The 17,955-nt window shown below is 47.0% G+C and overlaps 1 protein-coding gene across 1 annotated transcript; it reads right to left on the reverse strand.

The window, feature by feature from the left end:
* Positions 1-1,269: 1,269 nt before the first annotated feature.
* On the reverse strand, positions 1,270-13,228 carry TMEM217 (transmembrane protein 217). Its single transcript, XM_038749712.1, has 2 exons — positions 12,853-13,228; positions 1,270-1,838 (listed from the first exon to the last, which is right to left on the reverse strand). Exons 1-2 carry the CDS (start codon positions 13,219-13,221, stop codon positions 1,272-1,274), a joined length of 936 nt encoding a protein of 311 aa, XP_038605640.1. The 5' UTR covers positions 13,222-13,228; the 3' UTR covers positions 1,270-1,271.
* Positions 13,229-17,955: the final 4,727 nt, after the last annotated feature.

The raw sequence follows: 17,955 nt of genomic DNA on the forward strand, positions 1-17,955 counted from the left end.
TATTCTATTTATTTTATTTTGTTGATATGTTTGGTTTTGTTCTCTGTCTCCCCCTTCTAGACTGTGAGCCCACTGTTGGGTAGGGACTGTCTCTATATGTTGCCAACTTGTGCTTCCCAAGCGCTTAGTACAGTGCTCTGCACACAGTAAGCGCTCAATAAATGCGATTGATTGATTGATTGATTAGAACCAATGACCTCTGACTCCCAAGCCGGTGCTCTTTCCACTAAGCCACACTGCTTATCAATCAATCAATTAAACACTGGTATTTATTGAGCACTTACTATATGCAGAGCACTGTACTAAGTGTTTGGGAGAGTATAGGACAACAGAATTAGCAGATACGCTCCCTGCCCATAATGAGTTTATAGTCTAGAGTAGGTCACTGAGAAGGCTAGAACACGGGCCTGGGTGTTAGAAGGTCATGGGTTCTAATCCCAGCCCCACTACTTGTCCACTGTGTGACCTTGGGCAAGTCACTTTACTTCTCTTTGCCTCAGTTACCTCATCTGTAAAATAAGGATTGAGAATGTGAGCCCCACATGGGACTGTGAGCCCACTGTTGGGTAGGGACCGTCTCTATATGTTGCCAACTTGTACTTCCCAAGCGCTTAGTACAGTGCTCTGCACACAGTAAGCGCTCAATAAATACGATTGATTGATTGATTGATTGATTGAAACCAAGACCCTCCTCTCAGAATGGGCCAAGCCAGAGGCAGGGGGTAGGAGGAGTGGCTCAATCAATCAATCGTATTTATTGCGCACTTACTGTGTGCAGAGCACTGCACTAAGTGCATGGGAGAGTACAATAAAACAATAAGACAGACACGTTCCGAGCCCACAGGGAGCTTAAATTTTAGGAACGAATTTTACTGGAAGCGTGAGTAAAAAGGGTGAAGACAGAATATATTTCAACAACTCGATGCCAATAAAACTGACCTCTTAAAATAATTGCTACTCATTTCTCTTATACACTTTGAAGAACAACTGGTACACACTCATCGGACAATGTGAGACTGTTTGGGTACAGTTTACCGTGGTACCGGAACAAACAGTTTGCCCACGTGTGAATGGTGGACCTACTGAGTACTACGAGGCAAGATTTTCCTGATCCCGGCTTTTGTAAGAATTGTGTTGATTTAATTCAGTACGCGGATCGCCTCCGAAGATCCAAGACTATTTTTTTAGTAATTTTCCCAGGGTGGACGTCCCTCTCCTCGTCGCCCTCCTCCCGCTTCTCCCTGCCGCCCTCCTCCCTCCATCCCATCCTCTCACAAGTGCCTCCGCCCCACGGGGACAAGGTGGGAGGATTCATTGGAGCAGCTGGACAATCGCCTGGAGTGGGAGGCCTGGCTGGAGGCCCCGACGGCCTGCCCCTTGTAGAGGCCGTAGCTGTGGGTGACGACGAAGGAGAGCCAGAAGGCGTGAAAGCCCGCCCGGGAGATGAGGTGGACCCAACGCACGTGCTGCATTTGCTGGAAAGGCCGAAGGACGAACTTGCTGGTGAGCAGCAGGTAGAGGAAGCTGACCAGCTCGTAGAGGATGATCCAGATGGTGTAACTGGCCAGGCCCAGGTAGAACTGCTTGTGCACGGAGTAGAAGAGGAAGCAGCTGGCGAGGATGGTGATGATGGAGAGGAAGATGATGATGCTGTTTCGGTGATTGATGGCCCACGTGGTGATCTTGGAAGCCTTACTGTAGAGGTGGAGCTCGCCGAACTCGGTGACCTGGCTCAGGTCCAGGATGAGGAACTCGATCGTGATGAGGATGGTGAAGATGCTCGCCAGGATGGAGCCCGTCTTGGGGCTCAGCCCGCACCAGTGGGGCCGCGCCATCTCCTGCCGGGGCGTGGGGCTGGGGTGGGGGGGTCCGAATCAGCGGTCAGTCGTATTTATTGAGCGCTTACTGTGTGCAGGGCACTGTACTAAGCACTTGGGAGAGGACGATCTAACAATGTAGCAGACCCAAGCTGAGAAGCAATGTGGCCTAGTGGAAAGAACACGGGCCAGGGCCCTGCCACTTGTCTGCTGGGTGACTTTGGGTGAGTCACTTAACTTTCATTCATTTCATTCAATTGCATTTATTGAGCGCTTACTGTGTGCAGAGCACTGTACTAAGTGTTTGGGAAGTACAAGTCGGCAACATATAGAGACGGTCCCTACCCAACAACGGGCTCACATTCAATCAATAAATGCGATTGAATGAATGAATGAACGAATGTATTTATTTATATTAATGTCCGTCTCCCCCTCTAGACTGTGAACTCATTGTGGGCAGGGATAGTCTCTCTTTAAATAATAATAATAATTATTATGTTATTTGTTAAGCACTTACTATGTGCCAAGCACTGTTCTAAGTGTTGGGGTAGATACAACGTAATTGAGTTGTCCCATGTGGGGCTCACAGTCTTTATCCCCATTTTACAGACGAAGGAACTGAGACACAGAGATCCTCCAGATATCTTTAACCTCCATGTGGGACAAGGACTACGTCCAGTCTGCTTATATGGTAGCTACCCCAGCACTTGGCACAAAGTAAGTACTTAACAAATGCCACAGTTGTTAATTACTACCATTATTGTTGCCTTATTGAAGGCACATCTCCAAGTGGCCATCCATGACTAAGCCCTCATTTCCTCTTTTCCCACTCCTTTCTACGTCGCCCTGATCTGCTCCCTTTATTCAACACCCCTGAAACCCACTCCCACAGCACTAATATACATATCTGTAATTCATGTATTTATTTGTACATATTTATTACTCTATTTTATTTGTACATATTTATTCTATTTATTTTATTTTGTTAATATGTTTTGTTTTGTTCTCTGTCTCCCCCTTCTAGACTGTGAGTCCGCTGTTGAGTAGGGACCATCTCTATATGTTGCCAACTTGTACTTCCCAAGCGCTTAGTACAGTGCTCTGCACACAGTAAGCGCTCAATAAATATGATTGAATGAATGAATGAATGAATGTATTTATTTATATTAATGTCTGTCTCCCCCTCTAGACTGTGAACTCATTGTGGGCAGGGATAGTCTCTCTTTAAATAATAATCATTATGTTATTTGTTAAGCACTTACTATATGCCAAGCACTGTTCTAAGTATTGGGGTAGATACAACGTAATTGAGTTGCCCCATGTGGGGCTCACAGTCTTTATCCCCATTTTACAGATGAAGTAACTGAGACACAGAGAAGTTAAGTGGCTTGCCCAAGGTCAAACAACAGGCATGTGGTAGAGTCGGGATTAGAACCCACATCCTCTGACTCCTAAGCCCTGGCTGTTGCCACTAAGCAATGCTGCTTCTCATAAGCCACGCTGCTTCTCATGCTGTATTTATTGCTGTATTGCACTCTCCCAAATGCTTAGTACAGTGCCCTGAACACAGTAAGCAGTCAGTTAATGTAATTGATTGATTGACTGATTGATCATTGTTATGGAGTGAGGGGGAGTGAGGTGAGTAGGCCCACAGGGAAAATGAGGCGAGCTTTTGAGGAGGTGAACATGGGAGCAAGGAGGAAGGAGAAGAGAACAGGAGATGGGAGGGAAGATCAGGGTGCAGGTGGGCAGCCAGTATCCGATTCCCCAGAGCAGAATCAATTATCAATCAATCAATCATATTTATTGAGCACTCACTGTGGGCAGAGCACTGTACTAAGCACTTCGGTGAGTGCCCTTTGTAACAGAGTTGGTAGATTTGTTCCCTGCCCACACGAGCTTACTGTCTAGAGGGAGATGTGTGCATATATACATATACCTGTATATATGTATATATGTTTGTGCATATTTATTACTCTATTTATTTATTTATTTGTTTTGCTTGTACATATCTATTCTATTTATTTTATTTTGTTAGTATTTTTGGTTTTGTTCTCTGTCTCCCCCTTTTAGACTGTGAGCCCACTGTTGGGTAGGGACTGTATCTATACGTTGCCGACTTGTACTTCCCAAGCGCTTAGTCCAGTGCTCTGTGCACAGTAATCGCTCAGTAAATACGACTGATTGATTGACTGATTGATTGATAGAACCACCTGACCCCATCAGTCCAGCCTCCACTGATGCAGAGAGGGTTCTTTGTTGTCATCAAGGCTGATCTGGCCTGAAACCCTCCAAAAAATCAGAGCGAGGTGATCATCACCATCATCAATCGTATTTATTGAGCGCTTACTGTGTGCAGAGCACTGTACTAAGCGCTTGGGAAGTACAGGTCGGCAACACATAGAGACAGTCCCTACCCAACAGGGGGCTCACAGTCTAGAAGGGGGAGACAGAGAACAAAACCAAACATACTAACAAAATAAAATAAATAGAATAGATATGTACAAGTAAGATAAATAAATAGAGTAATAAGTGTGTACAAGCATATATACATATATACAGGTGCTGTGGGGAAGGGAAGGAGGTAAGATAAGCTCTGTTTAAGACATGTTATGTTTGAGATGACGGGAAGACATCAAAGGAAAAATGTCTTGAAGGCAGAAGGAAATGTGAGACTGCAGAGAGGGAGAGAGATCAGGTCTGGAGATGTAGATATGGACATGATCCACGTAGAAGTGATAGTTGAAGCCACGGGAGCGAATGAGTTCACCAAAGGAGTTGGTGCAGATGGAGAATAGTAACAGAATTGAACCTAGTGAGACACCCACAGATAGGAGGTGGGAGGCAGAGGAGGAGCCTGCGAAAGAGACTGAGAATGAGTGACCAGAGAGATAGGAGGAGAAACAGGAGAGGGCACAGTCAGTGAGCTAGTTTTTCTAGAAGGCGGTGATCGACATTGTCAAAGGCAGCTGGGAGGGGGAGGAGGATTAGGATGGAGCAGAGGCCGTTGGATTTGGCAAGAAGGAGATCATCGGTGACCTTCGAGTGGGTAGCTTCTGTGGCGTGAAGGGCATGGAAGCCAGATTGGAGGGGGTCAAGGAGAGAATTGGAGGAGAGGAACATGAGACAGTGGACGTAAACATCATCAATCGTATTTATTGAGCGCTTACTGTGTGCAGAGTAAACAACTTGCTCAAGGAGTTTGGAGAGGAATGGTAGAAAGGAGAGGTGGAGATAACCAGAAGGAGCTGTGGGGTCAAGGGAGGGGTTTTTTTTTAGGATGGGGAGACACAGAGAAGCAGCATGGCTCAGTGGAAAGAGCCCGGGCTTTGGAGTCAGAGGTCATGGGTTCAAATCCCGGCTCCGCCACATCTGCTGTGTGATCTTGGGCAAGTCACTTAACTTCTCTGAGCCTCAGTTCCCTCATCTGTAAAATGGGGATTAAGACTGTGAGCCCCACGTGGGACAACCTGATGACCTTGTATCCCCCCCAGTGCTTAGAACAGTGCTTTGCACATAGTAAGCGCTTAACAAATGCCAACATTATTATTATGGTTAGTCATTCATTCATTCAATCATATTTATTGAGCGCTTACTGTGTGCAGAGCACTGTACTAAGCGCTTGGGAAGTCCAAGTTGGCAACATATAGAGATGGTCCCTACCCAACAACGGGCTCACAGTCTAGAAGGGGGAGACAGACAATAAAACAAAACATATTAACAAAATAAATAGAATAGTAAATATGCACAATATGTACAGTAAATATGTACAATAATATAATAATAATAATGATTATGTTTGAAAGTAGTGGGGAAGAAGCCGTTGGAGAGCGAACAGTTGAAGATGGCTGTTAGGGAGGGAATCATAATAATAATAATAATAATAATAATAATAATGGCATTTATTAAGCACTTACTATGTGCAAAGCACTGTTCTAAGTGCTGGGGAGGTTACAAGGTCATCAGGTTGTCCCACGTGGGGCTCACAGTCTTAATCCCCCTTTTACAGATGAGGTAACTGAGGCCCAGAGAAGTGAAGTGACTCACCCAAAGTCACACAGCTGACAAGTGGTGGAGTCAGAATTTGAACCCATGACCTCTGACTCCAAAGCCCGTGCTCTTTCCACTGAGCCACGTTACTTCACTGGAAGAAGGGAAGGAGGGAGGGAAGAAGGGAGGGAGTCAGCGTTCGGATAAGGTGTGAAAGAATGGGGTTGGATGGGCAGGTGGAGGGGGAAGATTTTGAGAGAAGGCAGGAGACCTCCTCTGGAGATACTGCTGGGAAAAATGGGAGAGTTGAAGAAGGGACAGGAGGAGGGAGGAACTGGGGAGGGGCAGAGGAGGGTTTTAGGGAGATCACGCCTGATAGTGCCAATTTTCCCAATAAATTAGGTGGCCAGGTCACTAGGGGAAAGAGAAGGGGGAGGCCGAGGGCTCGAGGAGGGAGTTAAATGTGTGGAACAACTGACGAGGGTAATGGACATGGGTGTCAATGAGGATGGAGAAATAATTTTTCCAGGCAGAGCAGAGGACAGAGTTAAATCCCACGAGGATAAACTTGAAGTGGATGAAGTCGGCCTGATACCTAGATTTCCGCCAGCAGCGCCCTGCGGCTCGCGCATGAGAGCGAAGGAGGCTGTTTGTGGATGTGATCTAGGGCTGTGCTTTGGTGGTCTAGAGAAGCAGCGTGGCTCAGTGGAAAGAGCCCGGGCTTTGGAGTCAGAGGTCACGGGTTCAAATCCCGGCTCCGCCAATTGTCAGCTGTGTGACTTTGGGCAAGTCACTTAATTTCTTTGTGCCTCAGTTACCTTATCTGTAAAATGGGGATTAAGACTGTGAGCCCCACGCGGGACAACCTGATCTCCTTGTATCCCCCCAGTGCTTAGAACAGTGCTTTGCACATAGTAAGTGCTTAACAAAAACCATCATTATTATCAATAAATACAATTGAATTAATTGAATGAATTATTATTTGGAGTCAGAGGTCACAGGTTCAAATCCCAGCTCTGCCAATTGTCAGCTGTGTGACTCTGGGCAAGTCACTTAACTTCTCTGGGCCTCAGTTACCTCATCTATATAATGAGGATTAAGACTGTGAGCCCCACGCGGGACAACCTGATCTCCTTGTATCCCCCCAGTGCTTAGAGCAGTGCTTTGCACATAGTAAGCGCTTCGCAAATACCATCATTATTATTAAAGAAAGGATAGGGGAGCGAGTGAGTTGATTTCAGTAGAGAGGTTGGCGTTGAGAGTGTCAATTTGGTCAACATGGGCAGGTAGCTTGGGTATGGAGGCTAAATGGAGCATGATGACTTGAGAAGATTGGATGAGGTCAAAGGATTGGAGGGCTCTGTGGAGAAACAGCACAAAATTGCAGGGAGGAGTTGTGTAAAGGAGAAGGCAGGTGAGAAAGTTGTGGTCTGATAGAAGGATTTCAGAGTTGATGAAGGTAGATGTTGTGCAATGGCTAGAGATGATGAGATCAAGTGTGTGTCCAGGTTGCTGAGGGGGTGAGGTGGGGTGGAGCAGAAGATCAGCGGAGTTGAGGAGTGATAAAAAGTTGACAGGGAAATGGGGTAGAGACCAGCTAACGAGGTCCCACAAGGGGCTCACAGTCGAAGTAGGAGGAAGAACAGGTACTGAGCCCCTATTCTGTAGGTGAGAGAACTGAGGCACAGAGAAGTTAAGTGTTTTGGCCAAGGTCCCACAGCAGACAGGTGGTGGAGTGGGATTATAAGCCAGGTCCTTTGACTCCAGGCCCTGGTTTGCAGAGTAGATGCCCAGTACAAAGCTTTATAATAATAATAATAATGATGGCATTTATTAAGCGCTTACTATGTGCAATGCACTATTCTAAGCTCTGGGGAGTTTACAAGGTGATCAGGTTGTCCCATGGGGGGCTCAAAGTCTTAATCCCCATTTTACAGATGAGGGAACTGAGGCCCAGAGAAGTGAAGTGACTTGCCCAAAGTCACACAGCTGACAATTGGCAGAGCCGGGATTTGAACCCATGAACTCTGACTCCAAAGCCCGGGCTCTTTCCAGTGAGCCACGCTGCTGAGTAGATGCTCAGTACAGAGCTCTATGTAGAGTAGGTGCCCAGTACAGTGTCCTGTGCAGAGTGAATGCCACGTACAGTGCCCTATAATAATAATAACAATAATGATAGCATTTATTAAGCATTTACTATGTGCAAAGCACTGTTCTAAGCACTGGGGAGGTTACAAGGTGATCAGGTTGTCCCACGGGGGGCTCACAACCTTAATCCCCATTTTACAGATGAGGTAGCTGAGGCCCAGAGAAGTTAAGTGACTTGCCCAAAGTCACACAGTTGGCAATTGGCGGAGCTGGGATTTGAACCCGCGACCTCTGATTCCAAAGCCCGTGCTCTTTCCACTGAACCACGCTTGCTCTGCGCTCAATAAATTCAACTGAATGAATGAATAAATAAATTAACGGTTCCATCCAGCCAGTCCTGGCATGATGAAAGATCAGAATTGGAGTTCTGATAGTGACCCCCTCCTGCCCCTCAGAATCGGGTGCCGGGGGAGAGGAAGCTCCTTTACCATTTCCCTCCCCTCCACCCACCATCCTCTTCCCACCAGAACAGTAGCACTCTCCTTGGGGTCCAAGAAAGCCACCTCTCCAATCTCTCTGATGCTTCCCCACAGTTTTAGACTGTGAGCCCACCGTTTTTAGACTGTGAGCCCACTGTTGGGTAGGGAATGCCTCTGTATGTTGCCAACTTGTACTTCCCAAGCACTTAGTACAGTGCTCTGCACACAGTAAGCGCTCAATAAATACGATTGATTGATTGATTGATTCCCCACCAAGGTGGGAGGGCTGAATTCTCAGCAAATAGGGACATCAGCACAGCCGGGCTGGGATCTTCAGGCCCAAAAGCGCTGAGGAGCTGGGAGAGGGGAAGCCAGGTGACAGACCAGCTAAGAACAGCCTCTATAATAATAATAATAATTATGGCATTTATTAAGTGCTTACTATGTGCAAAGCACTGTTCTAATCAATCAATCAATCAATCAATCGTATTTATTGAGCGCTTACTATGTGCAGAGCACTGTACTAAGCTCTTGGGAAGTACAAATTGGCAACACATAGAGACAGTCCCTACCCAACAGTGGGCTCACAGTCTAAAAGGGGGAGACAGAGAACAGAACCAAACATACCAACAAAATAAAATAAATAGGATAGAAATGTACAAGTAAAATAAATAAATAAATAAATAGAGTAATAAGTATGTACAACCATAATAAAGCGCTGGGGAGGTTACAAGGTGATCAGGTTGTCCTATGTGGGGCTCACAGTCTCAATCCCCATTTTACAGATGAGGTAACTGAGGCACAGAGAAGTGAAGTGACTTGCTCAAAGTCACACAGCTGACAGTTGGCGGAGCCAGGGTTTGAACCCTTGACCTCTGACTCCAAAGCCCGGGCTCTTCTCCACTGAGCCATGCTGCTTCTCTAATCTTCTCTATGCAGACTAGATACCCAATACCATGCTCTATGCGGAGAAGATGTCCATTACAGCTCCCTCAGCAGAGTAGATGCCCAGTACAATGCCCTACCCACCAAAACAGACACTCAGGAACATACAATAGAAGTGGGAAATCACACTCCCTGATCTCAGCATCCCTCGCCTCTTGCTGGATGTGACAGTCCCAACCTGAAATAACTTCTGCTCCCGGAACTTGAGCCCCTAAATCAAGCCCAGATTACCGGAAGAATGCTCTCCCCGTTTCCTCCCCTGCAGGTATAATAATGATGACATTTATTAAGTGCTTACTATGTGCCAGGCACTGTTCTAATCGCTGGGGTAATAATAATAATAATAATGTTGGCATTTGTTAAGAGCTTACTATGCGCAAAGCACTGTTCTAAGCGCTTGGGGGGGATACAAAGTGATCAGGTTGTCCCACGTGGGGCTCACAGTCTTAATCCCCATTTTACAGATGAGGTAACTGAGGCTCAGAGAAGTTAAGTGACTTGCCCAAGGTCACACAGCAGACATGTGGGTAGATACAAGGTAATCAGGTTGTCCCACGTGGGGCTCACAGTCATTATCCCCATTTTACAGATAACTGAGGCACAGAGAAGCGAAGTGACTTGCCCCAAGTCACACAGCTGACAAGTGGAGGAGCAGGGATTAGAACCCACGACCTCTGACTCCCAAGCCCGGGCTCTTTCTACTAAGTTTTGCTGCCCCTGTGTGTCTTCACGGGGCCCCCCACAACCTCAGGAACCCCTCATGAGCACCAGTAAAATGTCCTTGAAGCAGTGTGGACTGGAGAGGGAGGAAAGCAGTCCTGCCCCATTTTTTTGTGGTATTTGTTAAGCGTTTACTGTGTCAGACACTCTTCTAAGCACTGGGGTAGACACAAGCTAATTAGGTAGGACACGGTCCCTGTCCCACATGAGGCTCACAGTCTAAATAGGAGACTAGAAACAGTGTGCCTCAGTGGAAAGAGCCCGGGCTTTGGAGTCAGAGGTCATGGGTTCAAATCCCAGCTCCGCCACTTGTCAGCTGTGTGACTTTGCGCAAGTCACTTAACTTCTCTGGGCCTCAGTTACCTCATCTGTAAAATGGGGATTAAGACTGTGAGCCCCCCGTGGGACAACATGATCACCTTGTAACCTACCCAGTGCTTAGAACAGTGCTTTGCATATAGTAAGCAATTAATAAATGCCATTATTATTATTATTTATTATTATTCTCTATGCCTCAGTTCCTTCATCTGTAAAATAGGGGATTGTACTGGGCATCTACTCTACATAGAGCTCTGTACTGAGCACCTTCTCTGTATAGGGCTCTGTACTGGTCATCTACTGTGAGCCTCATGTGGGATATAGTCACTTAACTTCTCTGGGCCTCAGTTACCTCATCTGTAAAATGGGGATTAAGACTGTGAGCCCCACGTGGGACAACCTGATCACCTTGTAACCTCCCCAGTGCTTAGAACAGTGCTTTGCATATAGCAAGCAATTAATAAATGCCATTATTATTATTTATTATTATTCTCTATGCCTCAGTTCCTTCATCTGTAAAATAGGGGATTGTACTGGGCATCTACTCTACATAGAGCTCTGTACTGAGCACCTTCTCTGTATAGGGCTCTGTACTGGTCATCTACTGTGAGCCTCATGTGGGATATAGTCACTTAACTTCTCTGGGCCTCAGTTCCCTCATCTGTAAAATGGGGATTAAGACTGTGAGCCCCCCATGGGACAACCTGATCACCTTGTAACCTCCCCAGTGCTTAGAACAGTGCTTTGCATATAGTAAGCAATTAATAAATGCCATTATTATTATTTATTATTATTCTCTATGCCTCAGTTCCTTCATCTGTAAAATAGGGGATTGTACTGGGCATCTACTCTACATAGAGCTCTGTACTGAGCACCTTCTTTGTATAGGGCTCTGTACTGGTCATCTACTGTGAGCCTCATGTGGAATATAGTCACTTAACTTCTCTGGGCCTCAGTTCCCTCATCTGTAAAATGGGGATTAAGACTATGAGCCCCACGTGGGACAACCTGATCACCTTGTAACCTCCCCAGTGCTTAGAACAGTGCTTTGCATATAGTAAGCAATTAATAAATACCATTATTATTATTTATTATTATTCTCTATGCCTCAGTTCCTTCCTCTGTACAATAGGGGATTGTACTGGGCATCTACTCTACATAGAGCTCTGTACTAAGCACCTTCTCTGTATAGGGCTCTGTACCCGTCATCTACTGTGAGCCTCATGTGGGATATAGTCATTTAACTTCTCTGGACCTCAGTTCCCTCATCTGTAAAATGGGGATTAAGACTGTGAGCCCCCAGTGGGACAACCTCATCACCTTGTAACCCCTCAGTGCTTAGAACAGTGCTTTGCACATAGTAAACACTTAATAAATGCTACCATTATTATTATTATTATATAGGCTGTGCCTAACCTGATTATCTTATCTACCTCAGCACTTACAAACGTGCCCAGCACATAGTAAGTGCTTAACAAATACCATGAAAAAAGAGAGATAACAGGTAACGAATCCCCATTTTACAGTTGAGAAAACTGAGGCACTGGGAAATTAAGTGCTTGCCCAAGGTCCCCAGCAAGCAATTGGCAGAGCCATCGTTAGTAACCAGGACCTCTGCCTCCAGGCTTGTCCTCTTTCCACTGGGCCATGCTGTTTCTCTTGGTGAAGGGTGAAATGAGACTTCGTAGAAAGGAGTGCAGGTGGGAATGGAGTTCACTTGCTAAAGCTCCGCAGCTTTATTTAACAGCTTCTCCCTCCCTTCAGTTTTGAGAGAGGAAAAAAAAAAAGAACAGAGGGGCCAAGAGGGCAAAGAAAGGAAACTCAAGTATCAATCCAGGAGAAACTCTATCCCAAAACAACGCCGGCAACATCTCAGCCCATCCCACCCCTCACCTCCATCCCTGTTGGGAGGGAAGAAGGAGGAAGACATTCCCTGTATCAGGACTACAGGGACACGCTCGCCATTTGAAACCCCCTGCGGGGGCCCTCGAAATTCCCTCCGAGGGGGCCCTCTAGCCAACAGTGTGGCTCAGTGGAAAGAGCCCGGGCTTTGGAGTCAGTGGTCATGGGTTCAAATCCCGACTCTGCCAATTGTCAGCTGTTTGGGCAAGTCACTTCACTTCTCTGTGCCTCAGTGACCTCATTTGGAAAATGGGGATGAAGACTGTGAGCCCCCCGTGGGACAACCTGATCACCTTGTACCCCCCCCCCCCAGTGCTTAGAACAGTGCTTGGCACATAGTAAGCGCTTAATAAATGTCATCACATTTATTTATTCATTTATTATTAACTGGCCAAGGTGGGGCTGCGGCTGCTCTGCATGCCCCGCTTCCGGGAGATCTCCTGGTTGCTGACGGAGATGCGTCTCGAACGGGCGGTCACGCTGCCCTGGCTCTGGCTCTTGAAGACCACCTGGGCGTAGGTGACCACAAAGAACAGCCAGAAGCTGTGCATGAGGACGCGAGACACCAGTCCGAACCAGCGCATCACTCGGACCTCGATCAGCGTGTTGCCCCCGGGCCTGTTGGTCAGGATCTGGAGCAGCAAGTTGGAGGCCTCGTAGAAGACGATCCAGATGACGTAGGTGACCATCCCGATGTAGAACTGAGCAAACACCGAGTAGAGGAGGAAGCAGCAGATGAAGACGGTGATGATGGCCAGGAAGACGGAGAGGCTGAAGCTCCGGCAGATCATCCAGTGGTTGATGGTGTGGCTTTCCTCATGGACGTGGGAGGAGCAATTGGTGCTCCCCTCCATGTGCCTCCTCTCGAAGATGAGGTACATGTCAATGACCAGGATGGTGAAGATGCCCGCCAGGAAGGTGCCCAGCTTGGCCGTCAACCCGCACCAGTGCCGCTGGTTCATGATGAGGCCTCCTGGAAAACAGTACCAACGCAGGCCTCGGTGCCCAGGGTGGTCAAAATCCTTCTCTTCCTCCTCCTCCTCATTCACCTTCTCTTCCTCCTCCTCTTCCTCCTTCTTCTCCTCCTCCTGCTCCTCCTTCTTTTCTTCCTCCTTCTCTTCCTCCTTCTCCATCCCCTTTCTCTGCCTCCTCCCCCTTCTCTTTCTCCTCCTCCATTTTTTCTCCTCCTCTTCTTTCTTCTCCTTCTCCTCCTTCTCTTTCTTCTCCTCCACCTCCTCCTCCTTCTCTTTCTCCTCTTCCTGCTCCTCCTTCTACTTCTTCTCCTCCTCCTTCTTCTCCTCCTCCTCTTCCTTCTCCTCTTCCTCCTTCTTTGTCTTCTCCTCCTCCTCCTCCTCCTCCTCCATCTCCTCCTCCTTTTTCTCTTCCTTCTCCTTCTTCTCCTCCTCCTCTTCCACTTCCTCCTCCTTCTCCCCTTCCTTCTCCCCCTTCTCCCCATCCTTCTCTTCCTCCTTTTCCTCCTCCTACTCCTCCGCCTCTTCCTCCTTCTCTTCTTCCTTCTCCTCCTCTTCCCTCTTCTCCTCCTTCTCCTCCTCCTTCTCCTCTTCCATTTCTTCCTTCTCCTCTTCCTCCTCCTCCTCCTTCTCCTTCTCATTCTCTTCCTTCTACTTCTTCTCCTCCTCCTCCTCCTCCTTCTCCTCACACAGCAGTCAAGGCAGGAATTAGAATCCAGGTCCTCTGATTCCCAGACCCGGAGTCTTTCCAGACCATACTGCTTCCTTACATCTAGGCCCTGTCCTGGTTACACTCTTAGAATGTGAGCCCCATGAAGGACCAGGACTGTGTCCAACCCAATTAGCACATGTCTACCCCAGAGCTTCACACCTAGCAAATATCACAATTATTATTACTCTATTTCCTTTTCTCCACCAAGTCTGTGTCTGAATGAAAACTCTCCGCCTCTTAAAAGCCCTCCCTGAAAAACTAAAGCTCAATAATACTTGGCATTTTATGTAGCACTTTTATTTTCCCGAGCACATTCACATTACTTTTCTTATTTTTGCCCTCACAACACCCCTGATGAGAAAACCGATGGTAGGGAGGATTTGCCGAAGGACACACAGCAGATTAGGCTGTGTCCAACCTGATTATCTGTTCCTATCTCAGCACTTAGTACAGTGCCTGGCACAGAGTAAGTGCTTAACACATACCACAATTATTATTATTACTATTATTGTTATTAGTGGCATTGGTGGGTTTAGAACTCAGGTACTTTGACTTCCAGATCTGTGCTCTTTCTTCTAAACCACCAATCACACTTAGTGGTGGATTCAGGTCCTCTTGGAAATATGGGCAAGTTTCCCTGTAAACTTGGTCCCTCCATGCTCCACACAATCCAAAAATTGGTTGTATCAGAAATCGTTCCAATGGAAAACCATTCTCTCCTGAGGTGATCACACCTCCTCCAAGAGGCCTTCCTTTACTAGACCCTTATATCTCTCATTTGCCCTGCTTCTGGGCCACGCATGCACATAAATCTGTCCCTCTTGCCTCACAGCACTTACATCCATAGCCTTATAAATACCCATTTCCCTTGTCTATAATTTATTTTAGCGTCTGTCTCACTTTGAAGACTGTAAGCTCCTTGTGGGCGGGGAAGTGTGGCTAACAACTCGGCTGTGTGCTGAGATGAGTGTGGGCAGATAATGAGCTCTCAATAAATACCACTGATTGACCTTATCAAAACTCTCGTCCCCTCCGTTCTTCCCTCCCTAACAGCCATCTTCAACTGTTTGCTCTCCAGTGGCTTCTTCTTCACTGCTTTCAAACATACCCATGTCTCCCCTATTCCAAAACAACCTTCCCTTGAGCCTACGGCTCCCTCCAGTTATTGCCTCATCTCCCTCCTACCATTCCTCTCCAAACTCCTGAGCGAGTTTTCTGCACCAGCTGTCTCAAATTTCTCTCCTCCAGTTCTCTCCTTGACACCTCCAATCTGGCTTCCAGCCCCTTCACTCCACAGAAACTGCCCTCTCAAAGGTCAGCAATGATCTCCTTCTCGCCAAATTCATTCATTCATTCATTCAATCGTATCTATTGAGCGCTTACTGTGTGCAAAGCACTGTACTAAGCGGTTGGGAAGTACAAGTCGGCAACATATAGAGATGGTCCCTACCTAACAATGGGCTCACAGTCTAGAAGAGGCAGGGACAGACAACAAAACAAAACATGTACACAGGTGTCAAAATAGTCAGGAATACAAAATACAGGAATAGGGTTATTCCTGTACTAAGACCAGATGCCCAGCAATAGAGTCCTTAAAAAAAAAAAAGATTGATTAGTGCCCAGTTTGAGTCTTCTCCATTTATTCATTCAATCATATTTATTGAGCATTTACTGTGTGAAGAGCACTGTACTAAGCACTTGGGAAGTACAAATCGGCAACATATAGAGACAGTCCCTATCCAATAACAGGCCAACTTGTTGCCGACTTGTACTTCCCAAGTGCTTATCCAACGGCCTCTACTCCATCCTAATCCTCCTCCACCTCTCAGCTGCCTTTGACACTGCAGACCACTCCCTTCTCCTGGAAATGCTGTCCAAGCTTGTTTTCACGGACTCTGTCCTCTCCTGCTCTTATCTCTCTGGCCGTTCATTCTCAGTCTCCTTTGTGGACTCTTCCTCTGCTTCCCACCTCCTAACTGTGGGTGTCCCTCAAGGTTCAGTTCTGGGCCTTTTCTATTCTCCATCTGTACCCACTCCCTTGGAGAATTCATTTGCTCCCGTGACTTCAACTACCACCTCTATGAGGATGATGCCCAAATCTACATCTCCTATCCTCCCTCTCTCCCTCTCTGCGGTTTTGCTTTTCTTCTTGCCTTCAAGACTTCTCTTCTTGGATGTCCTCCCATCACCTCAAACTTAACAAGTCCAAAACAGAACTCCTTATCTTCCCACCCAAACCATATCCTCCCCCGACTGTCTCACTGTCACACAAGCCCGTGACCTTGGCATTATCTTTGACTCCTCTCTCTCAGTCAACCCACATGTTCAATCTGTCATTAAATCCTGTCCGTCTCTTCACAACATCACTAAAATCCACCCTTTCCTCTCCAACCAAACTGCTACCATGTTAATACAGTCCCTTGTACTATCCCACCCAGATTACTCCATCAGCCTCCTTTCTAACCTCCCAGCCTCCTGACTCTCCCCACTCCAGTCCATACTTCACTCTGCTGTCCAGATCATTTTTCTACAAAAACGTTCAGGACATGTTTCCCTGGTTCTCAAAAAATCTCCAGTGGCTGCCCATCCACCTCCATATCAAACAAAAACTCCTCACCATTGGCTTTAAAGCACTCCACCACCTTAACTCTTTCTACCTCATCTCACTACTCTCCTTCTACAACCCAGCCCCCATATTTTGCTCCTTTAGTGCTAACCTTCTCACTGTGCCTCAGTCTCGCCTATCCCACCACCGACCCCTAGCTCTTATCCTGTCTCTGGCCTGGAATTCCCTCCCTCCTCAAATCCGACAATTCCTCTCCCCACCTTCAAAGCCTTACTGAGGCCTGGGTGATGCAGAAGGGAATGGAAGAAAAGGAAAAGAGGGCTTAGTCAGGGAAGGCATCTTGGAAGAGATGTGCCCTCAATAAAGCTTTGAAGGGGGGGAGAATAATTGAGTAATTAAAGTAATTAAAGCAGGTGAGGATACATTTGAGCAAATTCTAGAGATGTTGTGAGGGTGGAACCGATTGGATTTGGTGCCAGACAATGTGGGTTGAATGAGAGTTGAATGTGGGTTGTTAATGATGTGCATTTAGCTTTATTTCTATTTATTCTGATGACTTGACACCTGTCCACATGTTTTGTTTTGTTGTCTGTCTGCCCCTTCTAGACTGTGAGCCTGTTGTTGGGTAGGGACCGTCTCTATATGTTGCCAGCTTGCACTTCCCAAGCGCTTAGTCCAGTGCTCTGCACACAGTAAGCGCTCAATAAATACGATTGAATGAATGAATGAATGAGAGAGGTGAGTCCAAAGATCATGCCAAGGCTTCAGACACTGGCCCAGTCTAACGTTGGAAAAAGTTTTCTACTCCTTCCAGTAGGTTTCACTGTGTGCCTTCATCATTCATTCATTCAAGCGTATTTTTTGAGTTCTTACTGTGTGCAGACCAATGTACTAAGCGCTTGGGAGAGTACAATATAACAATAACCAGACCCCATTCCCTGCCCACAACGAGTTTATAGTTTAGAGGGGAAGTCTGTTTGAAATCTCAAAGTTAGAGCATTTCTCCCAGGGGGGACATTGATTCCCCACCTCCGCCTGGCTCCAGTCGTGGTTTTCCCCAACCTGGTACGTTTTCCCGACACATTCCGATTCTTAACTGCCACCTCTTCCCCACCACAGCCGTCCCCCTGCCAAGGCACTCGGAGGCAACTGCCTCTCTTGATTGCCACCTGAAGCCGGCCCGAACTCACCTCTCTCACCAGGTCAACTGTGCCTGTCCAGGGGGGCTGGGGGAGCCCAGGATTTGGGTGAGCCTCCTGAGGGTGCTGATGACATCAGCCCATTCCATCCCGGCAACCGGTTTGAATGCAAACACTTGACGCTCACTGATCCCCGAATTCTCTCCTAGCGGCCTACTTGCACTTGGAGCATGAGGTCGGAAAGGGAACTAGAAATTTCGTGGGGATGGGGAGTGGGAGGGGGACAACTTTAAACTTCAACGAGCTAA

This window comes from Tachyglossus aculeatus, chromosome 7 (genome assembly GCF_015852505.1).
Source record: "Tachyglossus aculeatus isolate mTacAcu1 chromosome 7, mTacAcu1.pri, whole genome shotgun sequence".
Taxonomy (NCBI): domain Eukaryota; kingdom Metazoa; phylum Chordata; class Mammalia; order Monotremata; family Tachyglossidae; genus Tachyglossus; species Tachyglossus aculeatus.

Bases quoted from the DNA above. Each gene is read 5' to 3' on its own strand.
- TMEM217 (XM_038749712.1), bottom strand. From the start codon at position 13,221: ATGAACCAGCGGCACTGGTGCGGGTTGACGGCCAAGCTGGGCACCTTC. The intron at 1,839-12,852 runs GTCCGAGTGATG...ACGCCCCGGCAG, and splicing joins GGGGCAACACGCTGATCGAG to GAGATGGCGCGGCCCCACTG.